Source organism: the organism of the source record quoted next, unplaced genomic scaffold (assembly GCF_019419815.1).
Source record: "Pyrus x bretschneideri cultivar Hongxiangsu unplaced genomic scaffold, Pyrus_bretschneideri_v1 Contig2, whole genome shotgun sequence".
Classification (NCBI taxonomy): Eukaryota; Viridiplantae; Streptophyta; class Magnoliopsida; order Rosales; family Rosaceae; genus Pyrus; species Pyrus x bretschneideri.
The window spans coordinates 4,096,061-4,123,467 of record NW_025999501.1 but is presented as its reverse complement, the minus strand read 5'-3'; the positions used below and the strand labels follow the sequence as shown (position 1 = coordinate 4,123,467).

The following is a 27,407-nucleotide window of genomic DNA, read 5'->3' as shown; positions in this document are numbered from 1 at the left end:
ACCCTCTTTTTCCTTGGATTGCATGATCCTGCAAGGAATAGAGACATTCAGTGGAACGGGGTTAGAAATAATTAACTTTGGAACAACCTTACCTGAATTGGATGGCGTAGGAGCAATAGGTGCCTGCGGCAAAGGTGTTTCCTCTTCCTCAATTAGCAGCTCCTCATCCACTTCTAGGCTATGTTTGGACATTTTTAGGTCAGCTCCAACCTCCATAGCATTTCCCAAAGTGATAGCATTATGGATTTCAAAATCTTCCTTCGAGTTTTCAATAGTTGAGTTGGAGAGTTCACTTTGCTCTTGAATTTGTTTCATGAACCCCATAATCTGCCCAATTTGCTCCTCCAATTTACCCAACTTCTTGTCTTGATTTTGTTCGTCCTTGTTTTGAGTTTGGACTTCCTACGTCAAAGTAGTAAGTAATTGAAAAATCGTATCATTATCACTTGAATTACTTACATTGCTTTGGGCAGGTTGTGGTGGTTGCATAGGTGCTGTATAGAACTCCTCATATGGTTGCCAATATTCTCCTTGTTGAGCCTCCTCGACTTGGTTTTGTGAGCCCTGCACCGAAGAAATTAATTCATTAAGAGCTTGATTATAATCTATTGACAAACCTTGGTTTGGTTGGGCATATTGTATATGAGGTTGTGGTGGATGCATAGACGTTGAATAGTACTCCTCATAGGGCTGCCAATATCCTTCTTGTTGAATATGTTGAGGTTCCTACCACGTAGAGTTTGAATGATCACTCCAATCCGAATTGTAATTATTGGAAAACACGTTGTTCCTTGATTGATTATGATCAAATGTACCAACTCTTTGCATTTGGTACTCTTTCCATAAGCTGTGACAAAAGGGAAGCACTATCAAGTGCCATGTCTTGCGTCTACAATCAACAAAATAAAACTAAAAATATATACACACAAATGAAAATAAAACAATCCAAGAGATTAGCAAAGTTGCTAATCCCTGGCAACGGCGCCAAAATTTGATGCGAGAATTATACGCACACAAATTAAACCCTCTTTTTGACAATTGTAGTATAGAATGTAAGTAGGGATCGTTCAGGACCGGGGATTAGGAGGGATTGTTAATCACTTAGATTTCACTCAAAAACGTAAAAACACAATATAAAACACTCTACTAGACTCAAAGAATGCAAAACTAAACTTTAAAACACTAAAACAAACCAAAAGACTCAAAACAACACCAAAACACTCAAAACTGCCTTAAAAACACTTTCTGGGCAGTTTTGAGCACTTTGAGTACTTTGGACGAATTTGGGTAACAAATTGAATCAAAACACTTATAAACACAAACCAAAACACTTTCTAACTAATTTGAACAATACAAAGACTCAAAGGACTCAAAACAAGTTCAAAAGACTCAAAACTGCCTAAAAACACTAACTAGACAGTTTCTGACCTTAAACCCAAATTTGGACGAAATTAATTTGTAACTTGACTCAAGACTCTTAAAAACACAAACTAAATTGATTTCTAACTAATTTGGACATTAAAGTAAGGGGGGATTGAGTTTTGGACGAAATTAAACTAATTGCACAGATTCTAATTAAAAACAGAATGTAAATATGAATGTGATGGATTTGAATGGATGGGATGACTAGTTAAGGGGTTCATCTCCACACATGTTACACTTGCATAATAAAAAGATTTCCAATTGCATTTCAATAAACCATGAATTCTCAACACCCCAAGTTAATCGTGATGCACTAATTAACCTTCAAATCTTCTTAACGTTATTGAATTGGATGATTGCATACGACAACCCAAAACATTCCCCACAAGTCCCCTACATGATTGCATAATAGAGATACAAGCAAGAATCATTACGCTCTATGAAAATTATAAGTGTTGACGAGGCATTCGTTACTATGATTGCATGAAACTTATGCCAAGAATTCGTTTAACGCGATTGTTTATAAGCAACCTCCACTACTTGTGAATATAAGTTTGTAACTATTAGGTGAAACTCACTTATATTCTAGCGTCATATTCATGCATGAAAATTAAGCGTGTACTCTCAATAAACATACATAAATAAGTTATCAATCAAACAGTTAAACAAATTGAATCCACAACTTATGAAACACAATTAGAAGTAATCAAATCAAAATGCAAGCATAAACATATATTTCGAATCCCCCCCTAACCAGGGGGGGTTTAGTTCCTCATGATACAAAACAAAGAGAATCAAAGAAACGCCTAAACATTCCAACAACTCAAATTGAACTGTATGAACGTTTAGGCCCTCTTCTCTTCCATTCCTCATTCGTACAAAACAAAGGGTATTGAAATTAAACATTGAAATCAAAGAAACACCTAAACATTCCAACAACTCAAACTTAAAATTGTATGAACGTTTAGGCTCTCTTATCTTCCTCTTCGTTGTAGCACAAGGTCTATGAATAGTTTGATGGTGTGAATGGTTTGGGGAGTGGTGAAAATGGAAGGAGGAGGCCACAGCAATGGGATGATTTCTGGTGTGGTGTTTGGATGATTAGGGAGAGAGCACGGCACAAGGGAATGGTTGGTGTTTGTGACTGAAATGTGTATGGAAGAATGAATATCAGAATGTGTGAAGTGTGTATGGTTTTTATAGGGAGATGAATGGATGGGAGAGGGAACATGACAGCTAGGTAAAGTGAAAGCATGTGCAAAACAGCTAGGATGGCTGAAATTGTAAGGGGAATGCATGTGCAATGCTGGAAATCTGATGGGAACTCACGGCATGGGTAGGAATGATGGCAGGTTGTGTATGATGATGAATGCATGTGGATTAGGTTGGAAAAGTGTGTGGAATGGCTGAATGTGGTGCAATGATAATGTCTTGTGGCTGAATGGATTAAAGAATGGGAGTGCATGTGTTGAATGATTGCACGGCATGGGTATTTTCTGGAATGTTGAATGTGCATATGAAGTGGCTGATTAGAATCTAGGGTGCATGTGCACGGCAATGTGTTAGAATGGATGTGTGGCTGCATGTGATAAAGTGGTGATGAATGTGAATGTGGTTGAATGATTAAGTGGCTGAATTAAAGAATGGGATGCATGTGAATTAGGTTGGAAAGTGGTGGAAATGGAATGTTATGCACGGCTAGGTTGTTGTTATGAATGATTGAATGCATGTGGCTGATAGGTATGAATGATTATGGGTGCATGTGGGTTGGAAATGATTAAAGAGTGAGGGTATGGACGGCAATAATGGTGGCATGTGCTGATGGTTTATGAAGATGCATATGCAATGAAGTGGAATGGATGTGGCTGCAAGGTTTTGTGTTAGGTGATAAGTGGTGATGATAAGTGTATGATATGTGATTATGATAAGTGATAAGTGGTGATGATAAGTAATGATATGTGATTATGATAAGTGATAAGTAGTGATGATAAGTAATGATATGTGATTATGATAAGTGATAAGCGGTGATGATAAGTAATGATATGTGGGAGTGTGGCTGAAATGAAGGAGTGGAATGTTGGAATGTTATGCACGGCTAAGGATATAGGAAAGGTTTAAATGTCCTAAAACTAAAGGGAACAAGGTTCCAACACTTTGGTCTTCAATTAGGTCTTCAATTTCGTCTAACACTTTGGCTCCAAGCATAAGCTATCCATCCTTAGCCCAAAAGTGCTCCAAAAGTCTGCAAAATGCATTTTTTTGCTCCTTTAGCCCTTTGGACCTACAAACACACGAAAATAGCTTAAAGTACTAAAATAACTAAAGAAACATAACGTAAATGCACGAGAACAAGCCATTTAAGTCGCATGAATATGCTCCTATCAAAAGGTTAGGCTCGTATCCAGTGACCAATTGTAACGGTGAATATGGTTGAGTAGCGGTAGGCCTCAGGCGGACCAGCATGGCTGCATGCAATATTGCATAGCCCAAGGCAAATGCCGGCAGTTTGGTTCGTATAACCAAAGTATGAGCTATCAATTGAAGGCGTTGTATGAAAGCTTTTGCTAGACCGTTTTGGGTGTGAACATGGGGTACAAGATGTTCCACATCAATCCTTACTAACATGCAATAATTGTCAAAAGATTATGACGTAAACTCTCCAGCGTTATCCAGTCGAATCGACTTAATCGAATAATCAGGGTGGTGAGCCCTTAGCTTAATAATTTGTTCTAAGAGTTTAGCAAATGTAGCATTACGTGTAGACAATAGGCAAACATGTGACCATCGTGTCGATGCATCAACCAACACCATAAAGTATCTAAATGGTCCGCAGGTTGGTTGGATAAGTCCACAAATGTCTCCTTGAATCCTCTGAAGAAACTTAGAGGGGTCATGAATAATCTTTGTAAATGAGGGTTGAGTATTCAACTTCCCTATAGAACATGCTTTGTATGGTGGGAATCCAACGTAGAGAGGTAATCGATGCCCAAGTGATGATTTGAGGATATGACGCATCATGTCACATCCAAGATGTTCCAAACGATCATGCCAAAGCAGTAGAGTGCTCTGGAACTCAGGCATAAAGCCAGCCACACTGTGGGCTTCTAAGTCGCGAATGGTTGTGATGTACAACCCACTCAGCAGACGTTCCAACTTCTCATGAATACGCTTCTGGCCATATTCCTAGGAAGTAATACAAAGAAATTCATAATCATTATCTTCAATGGTTTCAATATGATATTGATTATCTCGAATATCTCTTAAACTCAGCAACATTCTTCCGGAACGTGGAGAATAGAGTGTCTCCTCAATGGTTAAGATAGTACCATTAGATAACATGATAGAAGCCTTTCCATATCCTTCAATCAGGTTGGATGGGCCTAAGAGAGTTGTCAGATGAGCTTTCTTGGGTATTAAGTTAGTAAAATAGTGTCATTCACAGAAATGGTGTGTGTGTGGTTGCACTATCTGTTGGAAATGTGCCCTAAAACCAATCATATGATGATACTTTACGGACATTTCAAACTAATGTAGTTTAAATGTAAAGGGCAAACATTATTGTTTGAGCCGTCTCATATAAATGTTATATGCTTGAACGATAAGTCCAAGGAATATGTGATTGGAAGAATGCGATCTAAAGAAGTTAGATTCATGAGACCATTCTTTCGTAAGACACATCCTAAACGTTCCTGACCATAGGATTGCCAATTGGGCATTGACAGTCCGTTAAGATCAGTACGTGCTATGTCTTCTCTCAGGGAGAGTGACTAGTCTCGAGTCATTGGTGTGTGTGACATCAAGACAAGTACGTAGGTGCTCAATAGAGAATGAGTTCACTGAACACGATCAACGAAGAATTCTCATATTCATGTCACATGAGAACTCATGGTTGGGATAATGCAAATTAGTCTTTTGACCTGAGGCATCACAGTTGTCTTGTGGTTAGGTCCTTAATCTTTGATTATGTCAAAGTCACTCCATCAGGAGGGTGTCCACGGCATCGTTGGGGTTAAGCCACTTAGCCATGGAGGCAAGTGAATGCGCAACAAGGGATCTCTAACCTTCAAACTGTTTGAGGGAGAATACTCTATGATATGATTAAGAATCTTTGGCCAAAGTATGAATGAGATTTAGGAATGTGTTCCAAATCACATTCAAGGTAATCATATAAGCACAAGACTCACATTGGATAGTAGACATGAATAAACTATCAAACCAAACAATGTGGTCAAGAGTATTGTATTAGAGAAAGACCGTATTGCATTTGTAATCCTAAAACTGAATAGGTTCTCCACCTCTTCTTATTAGCTTGGGTAACCATGACATGCTGCTAGGCGTCAACCATGGTTTGTGGAAGCCCTAAAAGTGTATTATCACTAACGGGAGAATTGAAAGTAAGTTTCAATTCACAATCGATTAGAAAGAGTTTTAATCGCCCACTGCCTCGCTAAAAGGAACCTAATGGATCGTTCATCGAGTAAGGTAGAGTTTGAAGAAACAACGGAGATGAGTAAGAATAATTAAATGGTTTAATTATTTATCTAAGGCTAGGATTAATTAATATGTTAATTAATCAAACGAATAAGTTCGTTAAAGACCTCGGGTTAGTTTTGGGCCGCAAGGCCCAATGGGATTTGAATGTCAAGCCCATTAACTCAAGTTGTATGACAACTTGAATAAACAATGGGCTTGAAAGCCCAATAAACCCTATAGGCCGGCCATGTTAGAAGAATAAGGCTTTTGGTCCATTAGGTCACTTATTTGAATGGACTATATAAAGGACTTTATAGCCTAAAATTCATTAAGGGTTATTTTTGGGGAAAGGATGAGAACACGAGCTCTCCTTTCTCTCTAAAATTTCGGCCACCTTGGAGGGATCATCTAGCAATCAAACTCCTCCAAGGTCACTTATTTCTTCTTCATTATGCCTTGGTGATGAATCATTAGAGGTTCTCAATTTTGGGAACTTTGGAGAAACCTTTTTCATCCATCCAAATCCATAGATCTAAGATGCAAGGAATGAAGGCCCTCTCTTTGGGTGATTAGCCTTTGTTTAAATACAAAGAGGAATCTACAAAGGTATATATTTCAACTCACTTTGTTTTGAGTTGATTATTGGTTCACCATTTTACTAGGCTTTGAACATTCATGGGTAATGTTTTGTTTTTAAGTGCATGCTAGCATGATTTCGCCTTTAATTTGTTAATTGCATGCTAATGATGTTGCTTAAATGAACATGTCATCTTCCAAAATAATCCTTCACTATCTGCCAGACAATTAACTTCCCCACTAGACATTCCTAGAAATAAATTGATCGAATTGGTCATATGCATAAATATAATTCCATTTATTCTATTAAGCAATTCGAGAAAATAATATCCATCACATAACAATCCATAATTCAAGACAAAGCAAAACCAAACAAATTATTCCCAAGACTTAGAAAAATTGTTCAAAATTAAACCATAAACCTAGAAAAATAAGGGAGAGCGGCCGACCACTCCTAGTGGGTTCAGCCACTAGGGGAAACACTCTAAAAACAAGTCTAATTTATTCATCTATAGGAGCTGATGCCTTCTGAAAATCTGATATCTCCATTAATGTAGTTGTATCTTCCGGATGTTCCACATATGCAAAGTTAGGCTCACGACAGAAATGATACTTCGTAATAGCCTCAGGGGAGGCTCGGCATACGCATGACCAATAATCCTTTGATCCATAGCGACATATCCATTTCAGTGGAAGCTGACTAAACGAGAGCTTTTCCTTTGTTCTTAAAGTTTGAGGCCTTAGGGGCAAGTGGTGGATGCTGCTGGGTCACATTTCCTCCCTTAGGTACGACACTCTATTGACCTTAGGCTCGTGGTTGGGCTTGGCGCCCATTGCCACTGCCACGACGATTTTTTCTTCATGTATGGCTGCTAGAATTGGTCGCATACACTTTAGGCGCAGCGTTCGAGCCAGTCGGTCGAGCTTGATGATTCTTCATCAAAAGCTGGTTATGCTTCTTAGCTAGAAGTAAAACAGAGATCAAATCCGAAAACTTGGTGAATTTCTGCGCCCTATATTGTTGCTGCAAGACAATATTGGTGGCGTGGAAATTGATAGGTCTTCTCCATGAGATCTGATTCGATTAGTTCCACTATGCAGAATTTCAGCAGTGAACGGATTCTACAAACTTCAGAGTTATACTCATTCACGGACTTAAAGTTTTGGAAACGAAGATGCTGTTAGTCGTGTCTTGCTTCAGGCAAGTATATGTCTTTCTAGTGATCGAAACGGTCAGCCAGAACAAGCCAGATGGTGCTGGGTTCTCCTTAGCGAGGTACTCGGTCTGTAGTGCATCATAGATGTGTCTTTGAATAAAGATCATTGTAGTAGCTTTCTGAGCTTCATCGATAGGTTTCACGTCATTTGGTTCGTCGATGGTGGCTCTAATTCCCTTTGCAGTGAGATGAAGCTTCACGTGTTGAACCCACCTTATATAGTTTCTTCCGGAGACTTCTAGAGCGATGAAATCGAGCTTGTTCAAGTTCAAGATGTCCCTAAAACAGAGGGAAAAAAATGTGATTAGTCATATGGTAAGCCATATACATATATCATAGAACATACAGGTTCTATAGACATGTACTGGTTTAATTTATGCATGAAAACTACAGGTTTCATGTGGTATTTTTTAATGAAAACTTCAGGTTTCAAAGGCAATAAATTTGAAACTGTAGGTTCAAATTAGTTTTTATGAACAATTAGTTCATAATGAGAGGTTCCTGCAAGAAACATAGAATGCAATATACTAATTTAAGTATAGCGGGTTTGAGTTTCTTCGGGAACTCAAGTGTGAGAACTTCGTTACTGTGCAAGTATGTCAATGGTTCAAAGTATAAAAATAAATTATTGAATCATTAATGTCCAAAAGTGATATTCAGATCAATAATTTTGGATTCATTATCAGATTAATGGATTGCAGGTCACTTTTAATTAATTCAATAGATTGAGACCAAATGAGGTTGATCGTAGAAGCAAAAATAATAATAACATTTGGGTTAAAATTATTTAAAATGCTAAAATAATAGCATTAGGTCGAAAAATATAAAGCCTAAGAAAAATTGGGCTGGGTGCCGTGAGCAAAGGGCATGGCCCTAAAATTGTTTAGGCCTCGGGAGTGGGTTGCAGGCCACGGGCCGGGGTGTGAAACAAAAACTAGTAGCCAAGCCGCTGGTTTGGGCCTTAAGGGGCGCAGAGGACTCAGGCCCAGCACGAGGCTGGCTTGGTTGTGGCGCGGGAAGCCCAGCCATATGGGGTGGCTTAAGGGCTGCGGGCCAAGGCAATAATAAGGCCCAGCAAGCATAAAAGCTTGTTGGCAGTCGGGCCAAGACAGCTTGGTGAACTCGGGGCTTCAAGCCCTGTAGCGATTGATCCCAGGCCGAGGCCTAGTTGATGCAGTAGTTAGCTGGATTTCAAGCTAGCAATTGTGCCAATTGTGGTGCCATGGTGGTGGTGCCGCACCATGTTCAAGTTTCCCTTTTTGTTTTCGAAATTTCTTTGGGTTTTACAAACCCTAGATTTGCTTATAATTTATGAATATACTTTGACTCACAATTCCGCATAACAATTTAATTGCATAATGCATGAAACAAATATATATATATATATATGTGTATGTATTGACAAATATATAAACATATACAATATATATATCGTAAGGAAAATATAAACATGCAGGGGTTCATGCATCATGGGGAATGTTTTCATGCTTCGTGGACGTTTCAAATATCTTACTTTATTTTAAGCATACCTGATTAGCAGAAAACAATTATAAGCCTTTGAAATTTGTAGAAGATAGCCTCCTCCTACGATCCGTCAATTCCTCAGCTTTTGGCAAGAGCGTGCTGATAATGTGTTGTAGGCCTATTTGATCGAACTAATCTAGAGGATTAAGGAGAGAGGGGGCTAGTGGCAATTAAAGAGAGGAGATGGTGATTTAATTGTGAGGTACGTTTGTATCACCCCATTTTGCCTTTATTTATAGTAGTAGGATAGGTAAAAACATTTCCCTTTATGATTAAAACTCTTAATAGGTAATCAATTCATAATAGGAATATAATATACATTCCCATATTTTATAGGATTTACATAATTACATTCCTATTCTAAATACGACTGCAACAGATATTCATTAAACAACTTAGAATACGTACAAACCGAGAATAGTGTGCATATTGGGCCTCGATAAAAACCTTGCCGGGGATTGCAACCCGAAATAAGAAAAAGAGTGTCCCGCATAACAATAGACCTATCCTCAAATGAACAATATAAATGGGATTTACAATCCCTCCTCAAATAAAATATCCTGAATCAAATCTGGAGGCTCCTCAAACCACAAAAGCTCTTGAGAACTACTAAGACCTATCCGAGCAAGTCGATGCGCTTTTGAGTTACCTTCCCTCTAGACATGGCCGAACTCCGAATGTTGCAAACCAATGAGAAAGAATCTGAAATCATTTATAATAGAACCCCATAAAGAGTAGTCATCCCCTTTACCCTTCATAGTAGCCATCACCACATTAGAATCTCCTTCAAATTTAATCTTCACATCTTCAGGATAGTATCTCTTAATCATCAATACATAATGAGCTGCAATCAGCTTTACTTGGAGAGCAAACGTTGGTCTCTCAATGGGACCTACAGTGGCTGCCAGAAACTCTTCCCGGTGATCTCGAAGAACTACTCTATAGCCCTTCCACCCCCCTCCCTCAGGCGGGAAAACCATTTTGAATCCATGCCCCATCAAAATTACATCCTCAAGTTTCCTCCATTTTTGAACCTCTTTGGTAGCCTTCATTACCACATGCTTATGCCATCTGTCAAACTCGTGCATCCATCCCTCGATTCTCAAAACAATCTCTCGTAACACATTATTCCTATGCTTCCATATTGCCCATTCCAACATCAGACATAACTCAAACCCCACCTTAGGAAGCTGCAACGCACTATTAGCTATCTATTGCACAAGAGGCAATCGGTCACTGATGAACAATATAAATGGGTTAATTATTTGAATTTCGTAGAATACGTACAAACCGAGAATAGTGTGCATACTGGGCCTCGATAAAAACCTTGCATGGGATTGCAACCCGAAATAAGAAAAAGAGTGTCCCGCATAACAATAGACCTATCCTCAAATGAACAATATAAATGGGATTTACAATCCCTCATCAAATAAAATATCCTGAATCAAATCTGGAGGCTCCTCAAACCACAAAAACTCTTGAGAACTACTAAGACCTATCTGAGCAAGCCGATGCACTATTGAGTTACCTTCCCTCTAGACATGGCCAAACTCCGAATGTTGCAAACCCATGAGAAAGAATCTGAAATCATTTATAATAGAACCCCATAAAGAGTAGTCATCCCCTTTACCCTTCATAGTAGCCATCACCACACTAGAATCTCCTTCAAATTTAATCTTCACATCTTCAGGATAGTATCTCTTAATCATCAATACACAATGAGCTGCAATCAGCTCTACTTGGAGAGCAAACGTTGGTCTCTCAATGGGACCTACAATGGCTGCCAGAAACGCTTCCCGATGATCTCGAAGAACTACTCTATAGCCCTTCCACACCCCTCATCCCCGGGCGGGAAAACCATTTTGAATCCATACCCCATCAAAATTACATCCTCAAGTTTCCTCCATTTTTGAACCTCTTTGGTAGCCTTCATTGCCACATGCTTATGCCATCTGTCAAACTCGTGCATCCATCCCTTGATTCTCAAAACAATCTCTCGTAACACATTATTCTTATGCTTCCATATTGCCCATTCCAACATCAGACATAACTCAAACCCCACCTTAGGAAGTTGCAGCGCACTATTAGCTATCTATTGCATAAGAGGCAATCGGTCACTGATGAACAAATTATATTTCTGGCAAGTGCACGAATCGATATGATAGTATAGCAAGCAAATACGAGTGTCGTACCCACATGGATTTGTAAAGTCACCTAACTAAATCCAATTTTGTTGTACCCACTAGAATTAAAATAACGAAAACAGCTAAACTACGAAATTCAAATAATTAACCAAAGAGAAGTTGATCAAATAATCTTAAGTGCAGTAAATTAAAGAGAATTTATGTAAATAATTTCTGAAAACAATAGTTGAAACACTAGGTATCCAACTTCACCATATCAATCCAATTCTATGTCATTAGATAACTTAGTAAGAACAATTCAATTTAGGTTCTAGGGTTCGTTCTCTCTTTATTATGATTATCCGTTAGGCGTCTGGGTGTAACCAAGTGTTCTTAATCATCAACTTAACGATGGCGTGTAGTCTAAGTCAATAATAAAAAATCCATCAAGTGCAAAAAGAACAAAGAATACCAAAAAGTGTCTTAGCATGGTGTCTGCATCAACAACAATTCATTCATCCAAGAGAGCTATCTCAAGGCTAAGCATGTGGCGTCTACTATAACCTTGTCTCATACATCTAAAAATTCATATTAAAGGTAGCTAATCAACAACATGAACATAAAGAATAATTTAAGCACAATGAATGAAACTAGAAACCCTGAATTGATAAAAGAATATGGCAATTCTAACCGTTAAACTCGATAACCATGGATAACTGCCCGAATGGATTGGATTTGGATATGAAAATTCGGTATGGTATGGATATGGGGAACCACTGCAGCTTCCTAAGGTGGGGTTTGAGTTATGTCTGATGTTGGAATGGGCAATATGGAAGCATAAGAATAATGTGTTACAAGAGATTGTTTTGAGAATCAAGGGATGGATGCACGAGTTTGACAGATGGCATAAGCATGTGGCAATGAAGGCTACCAAAGAGGTTCAAAAATGGAGGAAACTTGAGGATGTAATTTTGATGGGGCATGGATTCAAAATGGTTTTCCCGCCCGCGGGGGGGGGGGGGGTGTGGAAGGGCTATAAAGTAGTTATTCGAGATCATAGGGGTCTCCAATCCGTATCCATCCCCGAATCTGACCCAAATATTATATATATATATATATATATATATATTTGATATATAATATAATTTTATTCAATTTACTCCCTATCTTAATTCATTATGCATGCATCAAAGCCTATTCTATCTTTATTATGCACCAAACATCATGCATGAGGCATACCAACAACCTCATCAATTCAATACTCTTATTATTATACTCAACCAAATTAATTCATTCAATCATTTTATAAATCAATTATCAAGTGTTACAAATTTATCAGATTCATCTCTCTTCAAGAGTCTCATTGTCAAGAAATTAGTGCATGTTATCATGAACAACTTCAAATATATTGTTATGTTTTTTTGTAATTGAATGTTGCTATTTAATGACGGAATTAGTATCTACTAAAATTTATAATGCGTCAATTGGATGAATATAATGTTTTTCTGTTATTTGACGAAGATGGATATAACCGATAATCGATTGAAAATCCGTTACTCGGTGGATATGGTTATGGATAATCCCCGATGGTTAATTTACGGTTATGGATATGGTTAATTTTCATGGTTATGGGATGGATATAGCCATTTCGTCCCCAAACCGAACCGTTGCCATCCCTAATTCCAATTCCACTTGCCTTACCTTAAATGCTAGTATATTTAAGTATTATTTTATTATTTTTAAACAAACAACAACCCAACTTTTATTATTTTTGTTTTAAAAAAACATAAGTGAAACAATAAATTTTGGCATATCGATGAAAAGAAAATATTGACAATACATCAAATTACCAAATTAGTCATCAAATTTAAATGTGATGTTTTGAATTTGACGTTTCATTCGACACCCACTTGAAACTTCAGACTCCCACCCCCTACTTGAAACCTCAGACTACAGACGACAAAGCTTAACAGCAATGGCTTTACTTCGTCATCTCTCTTTCCCCGCTGAACGACTCCTCCCTCTCACACCTCCCCTCTCTCTCTCCAAAGCCCACAACGCCTCTCCAAGCACACTCCGACCACTCTTTCTCTCTCCACCTCTCTTTCCTCCCTCTCTCTCTCTCTCTCTCTCTCAAACCCACTCTCGTTCCTCCCGCTTCAGGGCCAAAAAGCTCGGGAATTTCGTCCTTCAATTCTCTGCCCCCGCCCAAGACCAAGCTCTCGAAGAAACCCCAGTCCTCGAGGCGGAGCCCCTAGAGTTCTCCGACAGAAGACTGCTTGCCCAGAATGCTCCTTGGCATTGCACCCCAGAAGACATCCGTACTGTGTTCGAGAAGTACGGCGCCGTCGTCGACGTTGAGGTTGTAATTTTTCTTCGGTTTGAAGGAGAATTATTTTTGTTGGGTATTAATAATTTGTGGTTTTATTTGATGGGTTTTGATTGTTCTTGTCTTTTTTTTTTTCTTTTTTTTTTCTTTTTGTTTTTTGTGGTGGTGTAAGCTTGCCATGTATGACAAGACCAGGAACATGGGTTTGGCGGTCGTACGGCTCTGGATAATCTCGAATCGTCTGTAAGCATATCGGGTTCTGTTATCTTATGTGAATGCTTGTGTTGTTGTAAGTTTAATTTTATGCTTGGTCCAGTAGAAAGACTACTAGTTGGGAAAGTGAAATAAAATTTGGGAATTTTAGAGCATATTTGGTACTCTACTTGAATCTAATCTTCTAAACTCAAAAATAATTTTCAAGTTTTAAGTTTTAAAAACTTGTGTGGTATGACTATTTTAAAAAATTGAATCCAAGATTAATTCAAAAATAGTTTATTGTCTAAAAACATACAAAATAAGTTTTTAAAGCTTTTAAACTTAAAATTTATTCCTTTCTTTTTTTTCTCTCTCATTCCCTCACTCCAAATATATCTCTCTTTTCTTCTTTCTCTCTCCCCCTTCTCTCTCCTTTTTTTTTTTTAACTTTTTTCGTCTCTCTTCCAAGTTGCTCTCTTTATTCTCTCGATTCTTTCTCTCACTCCTCTTCCTCTCTATCTCCTCCGATCCTCTCACTTCTTTCTCTTCCCTCCAATCGTCTCTTACTTTCTTTCCTCATCTCTCCTCTTTCTCTCTTGACCCCATCTTTTTGGATCTCTTTGTTCAGTTTGAGTTGTAAAATTTAAAATTTTTAAATCGCATACTAAACAAATTTTTTAGTTTTAAAGAAAATTATTTTTAAGAAAAATTCTTAACAAATGTTTTGAGAAATTATAAAAAATTTCAAATAGGATACCAAACAAGCCCTTATAATTTTTTGCTGTATGAGAGGTAGCGTTCTACTTTTCTACTTGAATACTGTTTTGTGTTTGTTTTGTTCGTATTGGAAATTCGTTGCTGTCTAAAAATATAAGAAAAGAATTTTAGTTCTTTGTTTCATGTATATTTGTGTGCACTTTTCCTGTGCATGTGCTTTGGAGCTGAATTTATTGCTAAAATTCACTAGTATCCCTTCAACTTTAAGTTTAACCTCTGTTCCGTATTAGGCCCTTTATCTGGGAATGCAATTATTCATCTGATTGGAGGTGGCACATGAGTACTAGTTTAAGGGCCTAATTTGTTACCTTATTCCTAGAAGGGAGGTCTACTGTTTCATCTCTTCATTTGTAGATGATAAAAGTCATGCATTCAGTCACCGAGAGAGCATAAATGACAATCTCTTAGAGGCGTCCGACACCTCTAGAACCAGTTAACTCCATCATCATCGTCATCAGTTCATGCCAAGACATCTATACGCCCTCATCCTTTCTCATGGTGTCATTATTTAGCATCATACCCTATCACACACTTACTTCTTTACCTTCTTCCACCTCTTCCATTGGTCAATTTGTGTTCAACCTGCAGAGCCACTCCAACATCAAATAACAAGGGATTGAGCTGGAACTATGGTATACTGTACTTCTACTGTGCACATTATAGTTCTTACTAGTTGTGGAGGTTGTGAAGGTTTCCTCATCCACTGGGTTTGTTCCTCTTCTTGTACCGAGACTTTTTGGTTGTAGGAGAGTCACAAAGTGGCAAATTTTGAAAACAGGAGAAAGCAAGAGAGGATTTAACATGAAGGTTTAAGGAGATGAGAAGAGATATATGTTTGAATGGAGTGATAGGGTGGTGAAGACTAGAAGATGTTTTAGGGAAAGGGAGAGGGAAGAAGTCAATGGAGGTAGCGCTGCCACCGTTTTCTCAATATTTGAGAATGAGATCATAATTTCTATTCCCTTGAATAAGTTTTCCATATGCCACTGAGTGAGTACTCCCTTCGGTAATGTTAAAGGACCAAACATACAGAGTATAGTTTAAAGGGTTAAGTGTCTTGTTTTGAAGTTCTTCAATGTAACATTTGGGTTAACTAGTAATTTTTTCCAAGTTGATACGTTGGCTTTTTCCTGTATATTTTGAGCCACTATATGTATGCTTATGCAGCTTCCTTCCCATATTGTCTAGTAAATGATTTCGCGTATTTTGGAATGCCTTATAGGAAATGGAGGGTCGTGTCATAAAGATGGCTTATGCCAGGCCGAAAAAGACGGAGATTCCTCCCCCTTCTTCGCAACCCAAGCCAATAACTTACAATTTGTATGTGGAAAATTTGCCGTATGAAGCAAGGTCTAAAGATCTCAAGGAGCTCTTCGATTCAGAGGATTATAATGTTGTTAGAGCGGAATTTGTATTCCAAAATAACCCGCGAAGGTCCACGGGATATGGATTTGTGGGCTTCAAAACCAAGACCGAGGCTGAGGCAGCTCTTTCTGCTTCCCACGGGAAGGTAATTTTCCCCTTGGAAACTTCTTTTCCTGCAGCTGCTTATGGGAAGACGAATTTGTGTGGCACGCGGTAAACAATTTGTTAAAGTACCAAAAACAGAAAGTTCAGAGTTGGGTGATAAATCTACTGAATTGAATTCTAGTGTCGAGGAAGCAAACACAGTTGTCAAATGTCAATGATACAAACTGAATTTGGCTGGCACGGTGAAATTTCTGAATTTGGCTCGCTGAGATTTTCACCGTCCTTGGGTGGATTCCGTCGCTCTAGTACTTGGACAAGGTTGCTGGAAGGCTAGAGGCTGCTTATGTACGCAAGCTACAAGTTTGGATAGATTGAGCTATTTTTACTATAAAACGTTTTAGTGTCTTGATATGTATCTTGTCACCTAATAGTCCAAAACTTTAGGTTAAACATTCATTTTTGAGATCTTTATTTCTTATACATGTGACATATAGTCTTCATTTTAAAGAAATAAATGGTAACCTAATCAAGTTTCTATTGTTTTCGTTTTTCAAATTTATGACACAAGGAACTACAAACTTGACACTGTCGATATTGGAAAATAAGTATCACTCGACTCATGCCGATGAACGCCCAAAGAACCACTAACCTATAAAAAGAAACTTTGTAATCTTTCCCTACAGTATTAGAGTGAATAATGTGTCTTCAATTGAAAAGAAAAACACAACCAGAAAAAGGACTGAATGCTTTTGACGTTGAGATTTTACCAAAGGATTAGGCACATGCATTATTGCATTGGAGATTTTTCTGGATTTGTTTTGGAACTTGTCCACTTCTAGTCTATTTCTTACAGCATGCTGAAAGTGTAAATAGATATTCCTTGCATCCACCTCATGGAGTGGATACATCTCTATCTCTTGTGAATAAAGTAATTTTATTTATGATACAAATTTGATAATGAAAACCGTTCAATTTCTTAATTTTTATTTAAAGATTACTCCTACAAAAAATTATTTGAAATGGAGATCGTTTGGTTATTCAATGTATGAAATAAATTCATAGTGTAGGCACCAAGTAAGATTTTTATGATAAACCATTTATTTATTGGACATATTTGGATGATCAAGCGATCTACAATTGAATATGTTTTTAAAAAATGATGATTAAGAAACTAAACAATTCTGATTATGAATTATTACCGTGTAAATACATTATTCATAAAAGAGTTGATATGTGCAACTATCCCTACGGGACTGCATATACTATCTTTTTCTAATTAACTAGTTGTGGTTTAAAGTACAACTCTAGAAACAATAAAAGGCTTCGCCAATATTACAAGTGCACCAATTCTCAATAACTCTGACGAAAATTTAAAGTTTTTGCTCTGCAAGTTTGAGAAAAATCCCAAGACTCAATCTTTCATCGACATCGAGTATAAGATTTAAAAGTAAATCTACGAATACGTAGAGCCACTAATCACCAAAACTCGTACGTAGGTAAGCTCAAATGTCTTTTGTGGCTTGGAACAATGTATTCATAAATTTTTTTCCTTCCAATTACATTATGTTGACAGAATCGAATAGTTGATCTATCTTAATCCTAATTCTTTGCGTTTTTAACTCTCAAAACTTGATTAGTGTCATAATTTTGTTCCCTAAGCAATTGAGCGTACTAGCCAGATTTCCTTTCACAGGTAGTTGGTGGAACCAAATGACCTCAAACAACCATTACCAAAACCAAAAGAGGTGTGTTATTCACACACTTCATTTTACTTCTCACATCCCTTGATAATTTCAATCCGTTGATTTTCTTCAATTCATCTGATCCGACAGCCGAAAATTAAAAAGATTTGTAAGAAATAAAATAAAATATGTAGATATCACATCCCAACCAAAATAACCAAACCCCAATTTTTACATCTGAAAAAGTTTGGTACGTGGTGAGATGGACCCAGATGTTTTATTTGGGTCATGACTCATCTCATGCATGAACAGAAAATATATATGCCCATGATGGCTTCTAGTAACTTGTTAGGTGAACCGTTTTGCTCATAGAATGTGACTTCCCATCTCCGACATATCAAACCCACTTTGACCTATGTTTGTAGTTGGACAAGAATAATAATATTAACCAGAACTAACTTTAATATTATTAAGGTTTACTTTCTATTCATGCTAATTAACAATTAACCCACTTTGACAAATTTTTTTCTTTATATTTGAACTAGGGTTAATTGCAAATTTGATCCCTGAACTTCATGGGATTTTCTAGCTTCGATTCTAAACTTATTTCCATCTTACTTTTGTCCTTGAACGTTTGTAATTTTGTCCATTGCAGACAATCTGTAAGAACTTTGATTCATCTCAATGAAATTTGTCTTATTGCACTAAGTTAATTATACAATCTCAAATCTCTCGAAGTCGAGAATTTTGTATGTGTCCTTGCCAATCAAAGGTTCGGCTCTCCCTTGCCCTTTAGCGTTCTAGGTCATGAAAGTGAAATCACCTCCACCTTGTTTCATTTTAGTGTTATGTCAATGCTCAACGAATAAAGCTCACATTTCTATTAGGAAAATGTTATTGGCTCTTAAAAAGTCATTATGCACTCATTTTTAATGTTATTTTTCTCCTATATTTCTTTGTTGAATGCAAGCTGACTAATTTGGAGTAACAACAAGTTTCCATATATGTATGTAATACAACCTCACGTTCAGTTAACCTTTATTACGCTTTGGAAAAATGAGATAACCCTTATTATGCTTAGTGTGTAATACAATTTTTTTTGGAAAAATTAGTATCCGGTCTGTAGTTACTAATGTTCATTGACTGAAACCTTATTAGTTTTTAAGATTTGATCAAAGTCCCTAGCATTAATGTAATAATGAATTTATATGTTAGTTACATAATTTTTTTTTTAAATAAAAATTAATAATTGATTTAGAATTTTAATACTCACACCTTTATTAAATTCCTAACTAATTTTCAATTCAAAACATTTCCAAAATAAATAAATAAAATAGAATAAGTTTGTACCCATTAGCTTTTTTAAAAAATGTTTTCAATTTTTTAACCTTATATGTACCCATTCATGTAATTTTTTCAAATTTTTAATCTTAAAATGTACTTATTCTTAAATATACCAATTTGTTATATGTAAAATGTACCCCTTTTTTTTTTTTTTGTATAAAATCTATTCAATTTTTTTCTAATCCATTTTTAAACTTATATGGGTACATTCTTTTTTCTTTGATTTGAGAATGTATCCATGTCAAGTTTAATCAAAGAAATTTACTAATGTTATTAAGCCTAATATCTTTTATTTATTTATTTATATGGGTACATAGAAATAAATTATCACATTAATTTCAGGGACTTCGATCAAAAATTGAAAACCAACACGGTTTCAATTAAAAAAATATTCATAACTAGAGACCGTATCCAAATTCTCCCCTTTGTTTTTTCTCCAATAAGACTACAAATTTTCAAATGTGGATCATCTTTCAAATATTTTGTGTCTAAATATGCTTATCTTTGGAGATTGGATTCTATTTGGCATTAATCATAACTCTTATGACCTTAACATGTTAATCCTTTCTTAATTCGCAATCCATCATCAAAGAGATGATGAAAGGTCTACCAACAAAGCCATATAATAAATTAAAAGTATACCACCCCTTCGATCACATTGCTTTTAATTTAATTAGTCCACTTTGGTGCTTAGAATTGGGTTTGCAAAAAAAAAAAAAAAAAAAAAAAAAAAAGAAAGATAGAAGTTAGAACATTATTTATCATAACAAACCTAGATGATGATAGCCTTATTACTCATCACATTTTTTTGCTTTTTTTTTTTTCTTTCTGAAAGTTAGGAGATTAACAATACAAAAAGAAATAAAAAGAAAAGCATTAGGTATGAAGTCATAACTAAAGTCATCCTGCAATGAGTTCCTAGAGAGAACATGCTGCATTTCAATTAAGTCGACCAAACCCTACTTACTCCAGCCCCCTTCATGCCATTATATAAGTGAGTTCCACTCTATAGAATTATCATCACAAAGGGCCTCTCTCTCTCTCTCCCTCTCTCTCTCTGGTCGTAGCTGGGCTAGCTCATAAAAAATGGCCAGAATTGGGGGTTTAGCCCTAGTTGTTGCCATGGTCATGGTGCCAAGCTGCTTAGCCACTGTCTACACCGTTGGAGACTCCTCTGGGTGGGCTAGTGGTGTGGATTATACCACTTGGACTAGTGGCAAGACCTTTAAAGTTGGTGACAGCCTAGGTAAAAATCCTATTCCCCTTTAATTATACTATCATGCACATGCTTCAAAATAAATGTTCATGTTATCAGATTGTAAGATAAATTCTTGTTTTGATCTGTCATTTGAAAGTTATTAGAGGAGCTCTTGTTTAATGAGTACAGTTTGAGAATTTCGTAGAAGATTTCAATCTAGATTGTTGATCAGAAATATTTTTTTTTTTTTTTATAGTGTGGTTTGAGAATTATGTAGGTGTGAAAATTATGGTCTAATAACACATCAGATATCTAGTGAAAACAAAAGCACCCCCACTTTGGTTATGTTTTAGCTAATTGTGTATATTTTTCCTAAATTTTTGTTACCTGGTAGTTTTCAACTATGGAAGTGGGCACACGGTGGATGAAGTGACTGCTAGTGACTACAAAACATGCACTTTGGGAAATTCAATTACAAGTGATAGCAGCGGAGCCACCACCATCACCCTCAAGACTGCCGGGACTCATAACTACATTTGCGCTACGATTGGGCATTGTGGTATGGGGATGAAGCTTTCTGTGACTGTAGGGTCAGGATCAACCGCAGCACCATCCAGTAATTCAGCATCCGGTGGTTCCGGCGGTAACTCTACAGTTACAACCCCTGCAAGTACCACATCCTCAACAACTGGTGTTGGGATTAGCCACTCTAGCTCTCTTGTTGTGGCTTTGTGGAGTGTCATTAGTTTGGTTGGTTTTTGTATGTTCCTTCTTTCTTAAGTTTGGCAGGTTGGTGAGATGATATCACTCTAAGTGCCAGGATAGAGGCAGTGCTATTTTATTTCTTCTTGTTTAATTTTAAGTACTCTGAGTTTCTTATGTTATGATTTAGTCCAATTTTATAACTTTTTAGGGTCCATGATACATTTATGTAGTATAATTGAGGGTTCATACATATTATGCACTTTGCTTTTGAAGGGCCATGATTCCCTAACCCATCTCACTCAACAATCCCTTTAATGTAATATAATGCAAGTAAACATTCCAAACGTAAGCGATAATGAATTTTATTCCTGATTTTATTTTGGTAGTTAATCGAAATTCGCTATTAAAAATATTAAAAATATGAAAATTTAAAAAAGAAAAATAACATTGGAGTAATTCAACAAACTTCATTTACCGAAAGAAAATTATTAATAATTACATGAGTGAATAAAAAGTTCAAATTGAAAACTTTTGAATTCTTTGAAATATGATGTTGTAAAGAGAAAATAAAAGAAAAATGACGGAGGCAACGAGCTGGGCCACCATTGGAAACAAGGCCAAATTGGTCGGAGCCCAAATGTGACACACAAGCTGAACTGAAGCCCAATGGATGCACAAACTAATAAACCAAATTATGAAATGAAAGTAGACTAATAAAATTCAAGTTATGTCAAAGTAAGAAATGAAAGTATGTACCAAGGAATTTTATATTTTTGGAAAATTAGAAGGGATAAGTTATATGTGTTAATATCCTACATTTTCTATTAGAATTGTAACATGCAAACCACAATCTCAGACATCTCATCACTTAACTAATTAAAATTACCAAATGAATGTTTATATGCATGTTTCGAATTGTAATTTATCTGTAAAGAAGAACGTCTTCCTATTGATAAGCAGTTGTCTGTCCTCCACTTGATATTAAAACAAGTTCATTAAATACATCTTAAGGCTACAAATTGGAACACCATACGCTTGGGCTTATTCCACAAGCTCATTTCCATATGAATAATACTTTCCTCCTCCGCCAAGAACGAAAGTGTTTCTTCCCGGCCTAACGTGACATTGTTTTATCGTACAAACGTCATAGTCAAAATCAATCATTTTTTTTATCATTACCTAAATATATATGACATTTGAAAATAATTATTTAATTCAAAAATAGTTTAGTGATCAGTGTGTGTCAAACAAATTGACAGTACGGTTGTAATAATAAGTAGCATCCTTACAATTGAATTGTTAATTAATTTATTAATTTAGATGGATGATTAAACAATCCTCATCAAATTGAATGAATTATCCAGAGATGGTTTTTTTGTTTCAAACAATGACATATTTTTATGGGAGAGAATAAATTAGTATAAATATTTATAAGACTTGAACCTAAAACCTCTTACTTACAAATGTAGAGTATTACCTCCAAACCAAAATACTAACTGAGTTCAAGAGGTGATATTTAAATTATAATAATGAGATAATAATGTCGATTATGACGTTTATATAGTAAAATAACAATATTAACAGTTTTGGACTTGTTCCAAATGTCTTATTATCTCACTCATTGTCATTTTTCACCCATAAAATATAACATAATGTAAAATGCTATCAAAATACAAATTTCATGCACTTGTTTAACTTTCATACCGAGTAAGACCAACGCAACATTGTGAGAGGAGCGTACACTACTAAGGTTTTTCTCCTAAACTAGGGTTGGGCAAACGGATCCTGGACCCGCGGGTAGGGGCGGGTACCCGTTGTTTAGGGCGGGTAAGGGCCGGGTCCAAAATTTCTAAACACAAAACGGGGCGGGGCGGTTCGGGTATACCATATTAGCGGGGCGGGGCGGATCTTGAAATAGAAGTGGACGGGCCCCCGGCCCGGCCCGTTTCTAGAATGAATAATAAAAGAAAATCAGTTTCTCTCTCTCCGACGAACAACGAAGTCGAACAACTCGTGTACCCAGCAAGGTAAATATTTTCTTCTGCTTCCTTTCATTTGCTGCGATTTTCACATGGATCTTGCTTGTTTTTTGGTTGTGATTTGATTGAAATGGTCATCTGGGTCTGTTTTTATTTGATTTTTGGAGCTGGGTTTTTGTTCTTTTGGGATTTCCCGAGCCTACCCGAGCCCACGAGACTTCGTAGACTTCGTTCGTTGATGATGGGATGGGGCAGGGAGCAATTCATGGAAGCTTCCCTTGAGAAAGAAGAGAGAAAAGAGGTCACCGGAATTCGCAAGGTCAGAGAAAGAGAGAGAGGAGAGAGAGGCTCTCTAAGATGTCGACGGCAAGACCACGAAATTGGTTTTCGACGAAGCCCAAACCCGAGAACCACTCAGATCGAGTTCAAAACGGCGTCGGAGAGCCCGCTGATGTCGATCCAGATGAGGAATTTCTCAGCCCTGTCGAAAGATTCGATGCTGGTGTGTGTAGAGGAAGGCTTTAGAACGGTGATTGTGGAGTTTGATTATCTAAGCTTAACATGCATGCTACGGAAAGAGTAGCAAGAGGACAGCAACCTTGGTTGCAGAATTTGAAATTGGAAGCCTACCTTCCATGGTCGGCGTCAATGAAGAAGAAAATGAATGATGATGAAACCTAGCTTCAGGGTCAACACCAATCCAACACAACAGGACCCGTGGACCCGGCTTGAATCGGCCCGTTTCAACCGGGCTGGGTAATGTCCGGTTCTCTTATATTAGAAAATGTAATCCCCGGCCCGGCCCGCCCTGTTCTTTTTGAACCTAGGTCCGGTCCGGTCCCTTCAAAATTGGACCCAGCCCATGCCCAGCCCTATCCTAAACTAGAGGAATATAATTGCACATTTTTAAGCAAAACCGTCATCAAATCACATTACAGAGTTTCGTGTTTATGGTCATAATTATTTATATTATGAATCACTTTGTAAAGATTATTTTTGTAAAAAATAAACTAAAAGTTAGATCATTTACTCAATCTATTGTAGCAAATATATAGATTGTTTGTAATATTTTTACCAATTTCATTCATTTGTTTTTATAGAATGATTTGTGATATGAACACACAGATTCAATCATAAACAAAAAAATTCTTTGAATCAGCTACAAATTATTTTAAGTAAAAACTCTTATTCATCTTTTGAGTAACCTGTTCAAATTTATAAAGGGGAGTTTTAACGAAAAGCCCACAGTATTGTTTACTTTAACGAAAAACCACATTTTTTCACTAAAACACCAATCCTGGTACTATTCACTTTACCCTTTGTTTTATTCTTATCATTAAAACTCAGTTTTCAAACATTTTTCATTAGTTTTCTTTTATAAAATCCAAAGGGCCTAACAAATTTAATAATACTAAACCAGCATAACCTAGCTACTCTGTTCTCAAAGGTATCGTTTATATGCAGACGGGACGGGACAGAATGGAATGGGATGGGACGGGACGGGACAGGACGGAACAGAACGGAGCGGGAGCAAAGATGCCCTCGGATGGAAACAAGGAGGAAGAAGGAGACAGAGAGGTTATAATTTTGTGTTCCACGGAAGTGGAACAAGTCGTTCCAGGGGGTGAGGTGGAACGAAAATTCACCCAAAACTCGTCCCGTGGAACAGCTCGTTCCACCCGTTTTAGGCGCACCAAATGTGGGACGGAACGCCTCACCCCACTCTGTTCCGTCCCGTCCCACGTACCAAACGGCACCAAAGCTAATGGGTTGCTTTCTGCATGTCAGTTTGTCGCAAACCACGTGGCTTTCGAGACCGTTGCTCTACCTTTTCTTCACCAAACGACAAAAACCAAATCAATTCAAGAAAATTAATAAGGGAATCTCTTTCCACCTAATCCATCTATTATAGAATTTGGATTATTGAAATTTGATCTAACAGTTACAGTTATTATCACTTTTAAAATGGCATTCTGTTTGTAGCGGTTAAATCAAATTTTAACAGTCCATATCCCAAATTAGATAGAAGAATCCGAAGATGATTCTTTTCGTTTAATAAGTAAATGATAAACAAACGCTTTTAAAATCTTTACCCACATTGTTTAATTATTCAAACGAAGCAATCTATTATACTTCTCAGAGTAATATTAGGAAGACAAACTTTGTAAATAAAATTTACAAATTAAATAATATATCACCAATTGAAAATGAACATGTTTACAATGCTTAAGTAATAATCTAATCATAACCCTCCATATCATTTAGTTATAAAATTTTATCTTCAAATATTTTCTTCTTAGCATTACTCAATTCTCATCCTCTAGAGTTATCCAATGAGTTAAAGAGTCCAATTTTCTCTTTTATACAAAAAAAAAAAAAAAAGACCCTTTAAAAAATGAAATTGTTCATAAATTATTTGTCAACTTATATTTTTAGCATATTATTTTATAATATAAGCACAATAATTAATGTAAATACTATATAAAAGTCTCCTTGGCATTTTTCATGCTTAAATCAAAGACATTAAACTCAACGAATTAGATATAATTAATGATATATATCATTAGATCATAACAAAAGAATTTCCATAGTGATCATCATCAGCAGCGGGAATGATCAAGTAATAATAATAATTATAATTAATAATTAAGGCCGATGGATTAAACCATCAGTCGCAGAACCCCCGTCCGATCAAATCAACACCGTTCAAATAATATCTCCATCACCAATAATAACCCACTCTATAACAACTATAAAACCAAAATAGTAGTTAAGCTCTACCCGCTAATATACGAAACTCAAGATCCGCCCGCCGAATCTCTCTTTCGGTGACCCAACAGCAGAAAAAGACCTTGTCCTCAAAGCACATTTAGGCCAAGATCGACGCCGCAATGACGACGGCGGCCACGGATCCGGCAGCGAAGCCTCTGTTCACGGCGGCTCCAGATGGGGCGGGAGCCTCAGCAGAAGTAGTCGACTCGGAGGGAGCAACCGAGGTGTCGGAGGTGGATGGGCTGGAGGCGGGTGGGGAGGGTGGAGAGTCGGATGATGTAGAGCTGGATGGGGAGGAGGATGGGGAGGAGGAGTCGGATGATGTAGAGCTGGATGGGGAGGAGGATGGGGAGGAGGAGGAGGAGGAGGAGGTGGTGGACGTGGTGGGGGCGGAGGATGGAGAGGAGGATGCATCCGACGACTTGGGAGCCTTAGAGGAGGCGGACGGGGTAGCTGCTTGGGTGACGGATGGGGTCGCTGCTGGGGTGGCAGATGGTGTTTTGGCAGAGGCTGCTGGGGTTGATAATGGTGGTTGAGTGGAGGATGGGGGAGGAGTGGAGGATGGTGATTGAGAGGGAGAGGATGAGGGGGATTGAGCCTTATCCTCGGCGAAGGCGGAGGTGGCAAGGAGAGCCACTGTCACCATCAACAACGCGAATGAAGAGCTTGCCATTGTGAGTTCAGTATGGGAGAGAGAAAACACAGGCAGGTAGAGAGCGCGTGGGAGAGAGAGAGGGAGCAGGAGGGTTTGTGATTTGGACAAGGACAGGGTTGAGAGGGAAAGACAGGAGGGAGGAGTATATATAGTGGGGTTTGCGTTAAGTTGGTTGACGGTGAATGCGCCACCGCAAACGTGCATGGAAAGACCAGGCTTTTGCAAAAATTATGGGTCAGGTGAAATCCCAGCCGTCCACATTGGTAGTCCTACAAACGCGTTTGTTTTTTTCTGGTAAAATTCTTAATTCGAATTTCTTTTATTAGCCGAAAATTTATGTGCAATAATGATCGACGTGTTCTTATATTTTGCTTCAATTTTCTAGTTTTTTTGTTTTATCAAAAATAGAATTTCATTTTTTTAACCTCTGAATTAATTTTGTAATTGTGTTCTGCTGTAGGAGCATTATCCGTGCTAGTTATGGTAAATGTTTCCCACTTTCAAGAGGGTAAACGAAAAACGCGAATCTTATTCTATATTTAGGATACTGTTATTTACATGTTTAATTTTACTTCTTACACATTTTTGTTAATTTTTTTTTATCATTTATCTTCTTTAATTCATTCGATCCGACGATCAAAAACTAAAAAGGACGTGTGAGAAATAAAAGTGAATGTGTAAATAGTACTACCATATGTTTGTACCGTATAGTATTTTTTTCATTGTGAACAAAAGGAAAATAAAGATTTTAAAATATGAATAAATTAGTGTTAATCACTCACAATCCACGGTGGATAGAATTTGCTCTGTAGGTCTAAGTTTAGGCCCAACCTCTTCATACAATCAATTACTTTACTTAATTATAAGTTCGTGCTAAATTGTTGTATGAAATTAAATGTTAGAACTTTGAATTTAGGATCAAAATTAGAGGTCGGGGCCCAAGGTCTAAGTCCGACATCTAGGGTG

At 37.2% G+C, this 27,407-nt stretch overlaps 2 protein-coding genes and 1 pseudogene across 2 annotated transcripts; 2 read left to right on the top strand and 1 right to left on the bottom strand.

Annotated features, from left to right (window-relative positions):
- The first annotated feature begins 13,310 nt into the window (after window positions 1–13,310).
- LOC103962401 lies at window positions 13,311–16,455 on the top strand (annotated as a pseudogene).
- A 3,694-nt stretch (window positions 16,456–20,149) lies between these two features.
- LOC103962410 (blue copper protein) lies at window positions 20,150–21,307 on the top strand. Its single transcript, XM_009375112.3, has 2 exons — window positions 20,150–20,378; window positions 20,725–21,307. Exons 1-2 carry the CDS (start codon window positions 20,219–20,221, stop codon window positions 21,108–21,110), a joined length of 546 nt encoding a protein of 181 aa, XP_009373387.1. The 5' UTR covers window positions 20,150–20,218; the 3' UTR covers window positions 21,111–21,307.
- A 4,229-nt stretch (window positions 21,308–25,536) lies between these two features.
- LOC125476951 (uncharacterized serine-rich protein C215.13-like) lies at window positions 25,537–26,781 on the bottom strand. Its single transcript, XM_048583653.1, has one exon. The coding sequence runs from the start codon at window positions 26,643–26,645 to the stop codon at window positions 25,884–25,886; it is 762 nt and encodes a 253-aa protein (XP_048439610.1). The 5' UTR covers window positions 26,646–26,781; the 3' UTR covers window positions 25,537–25,883.
- Window positions 26,782–27,407: the final 626 nt, after the last annotated feature.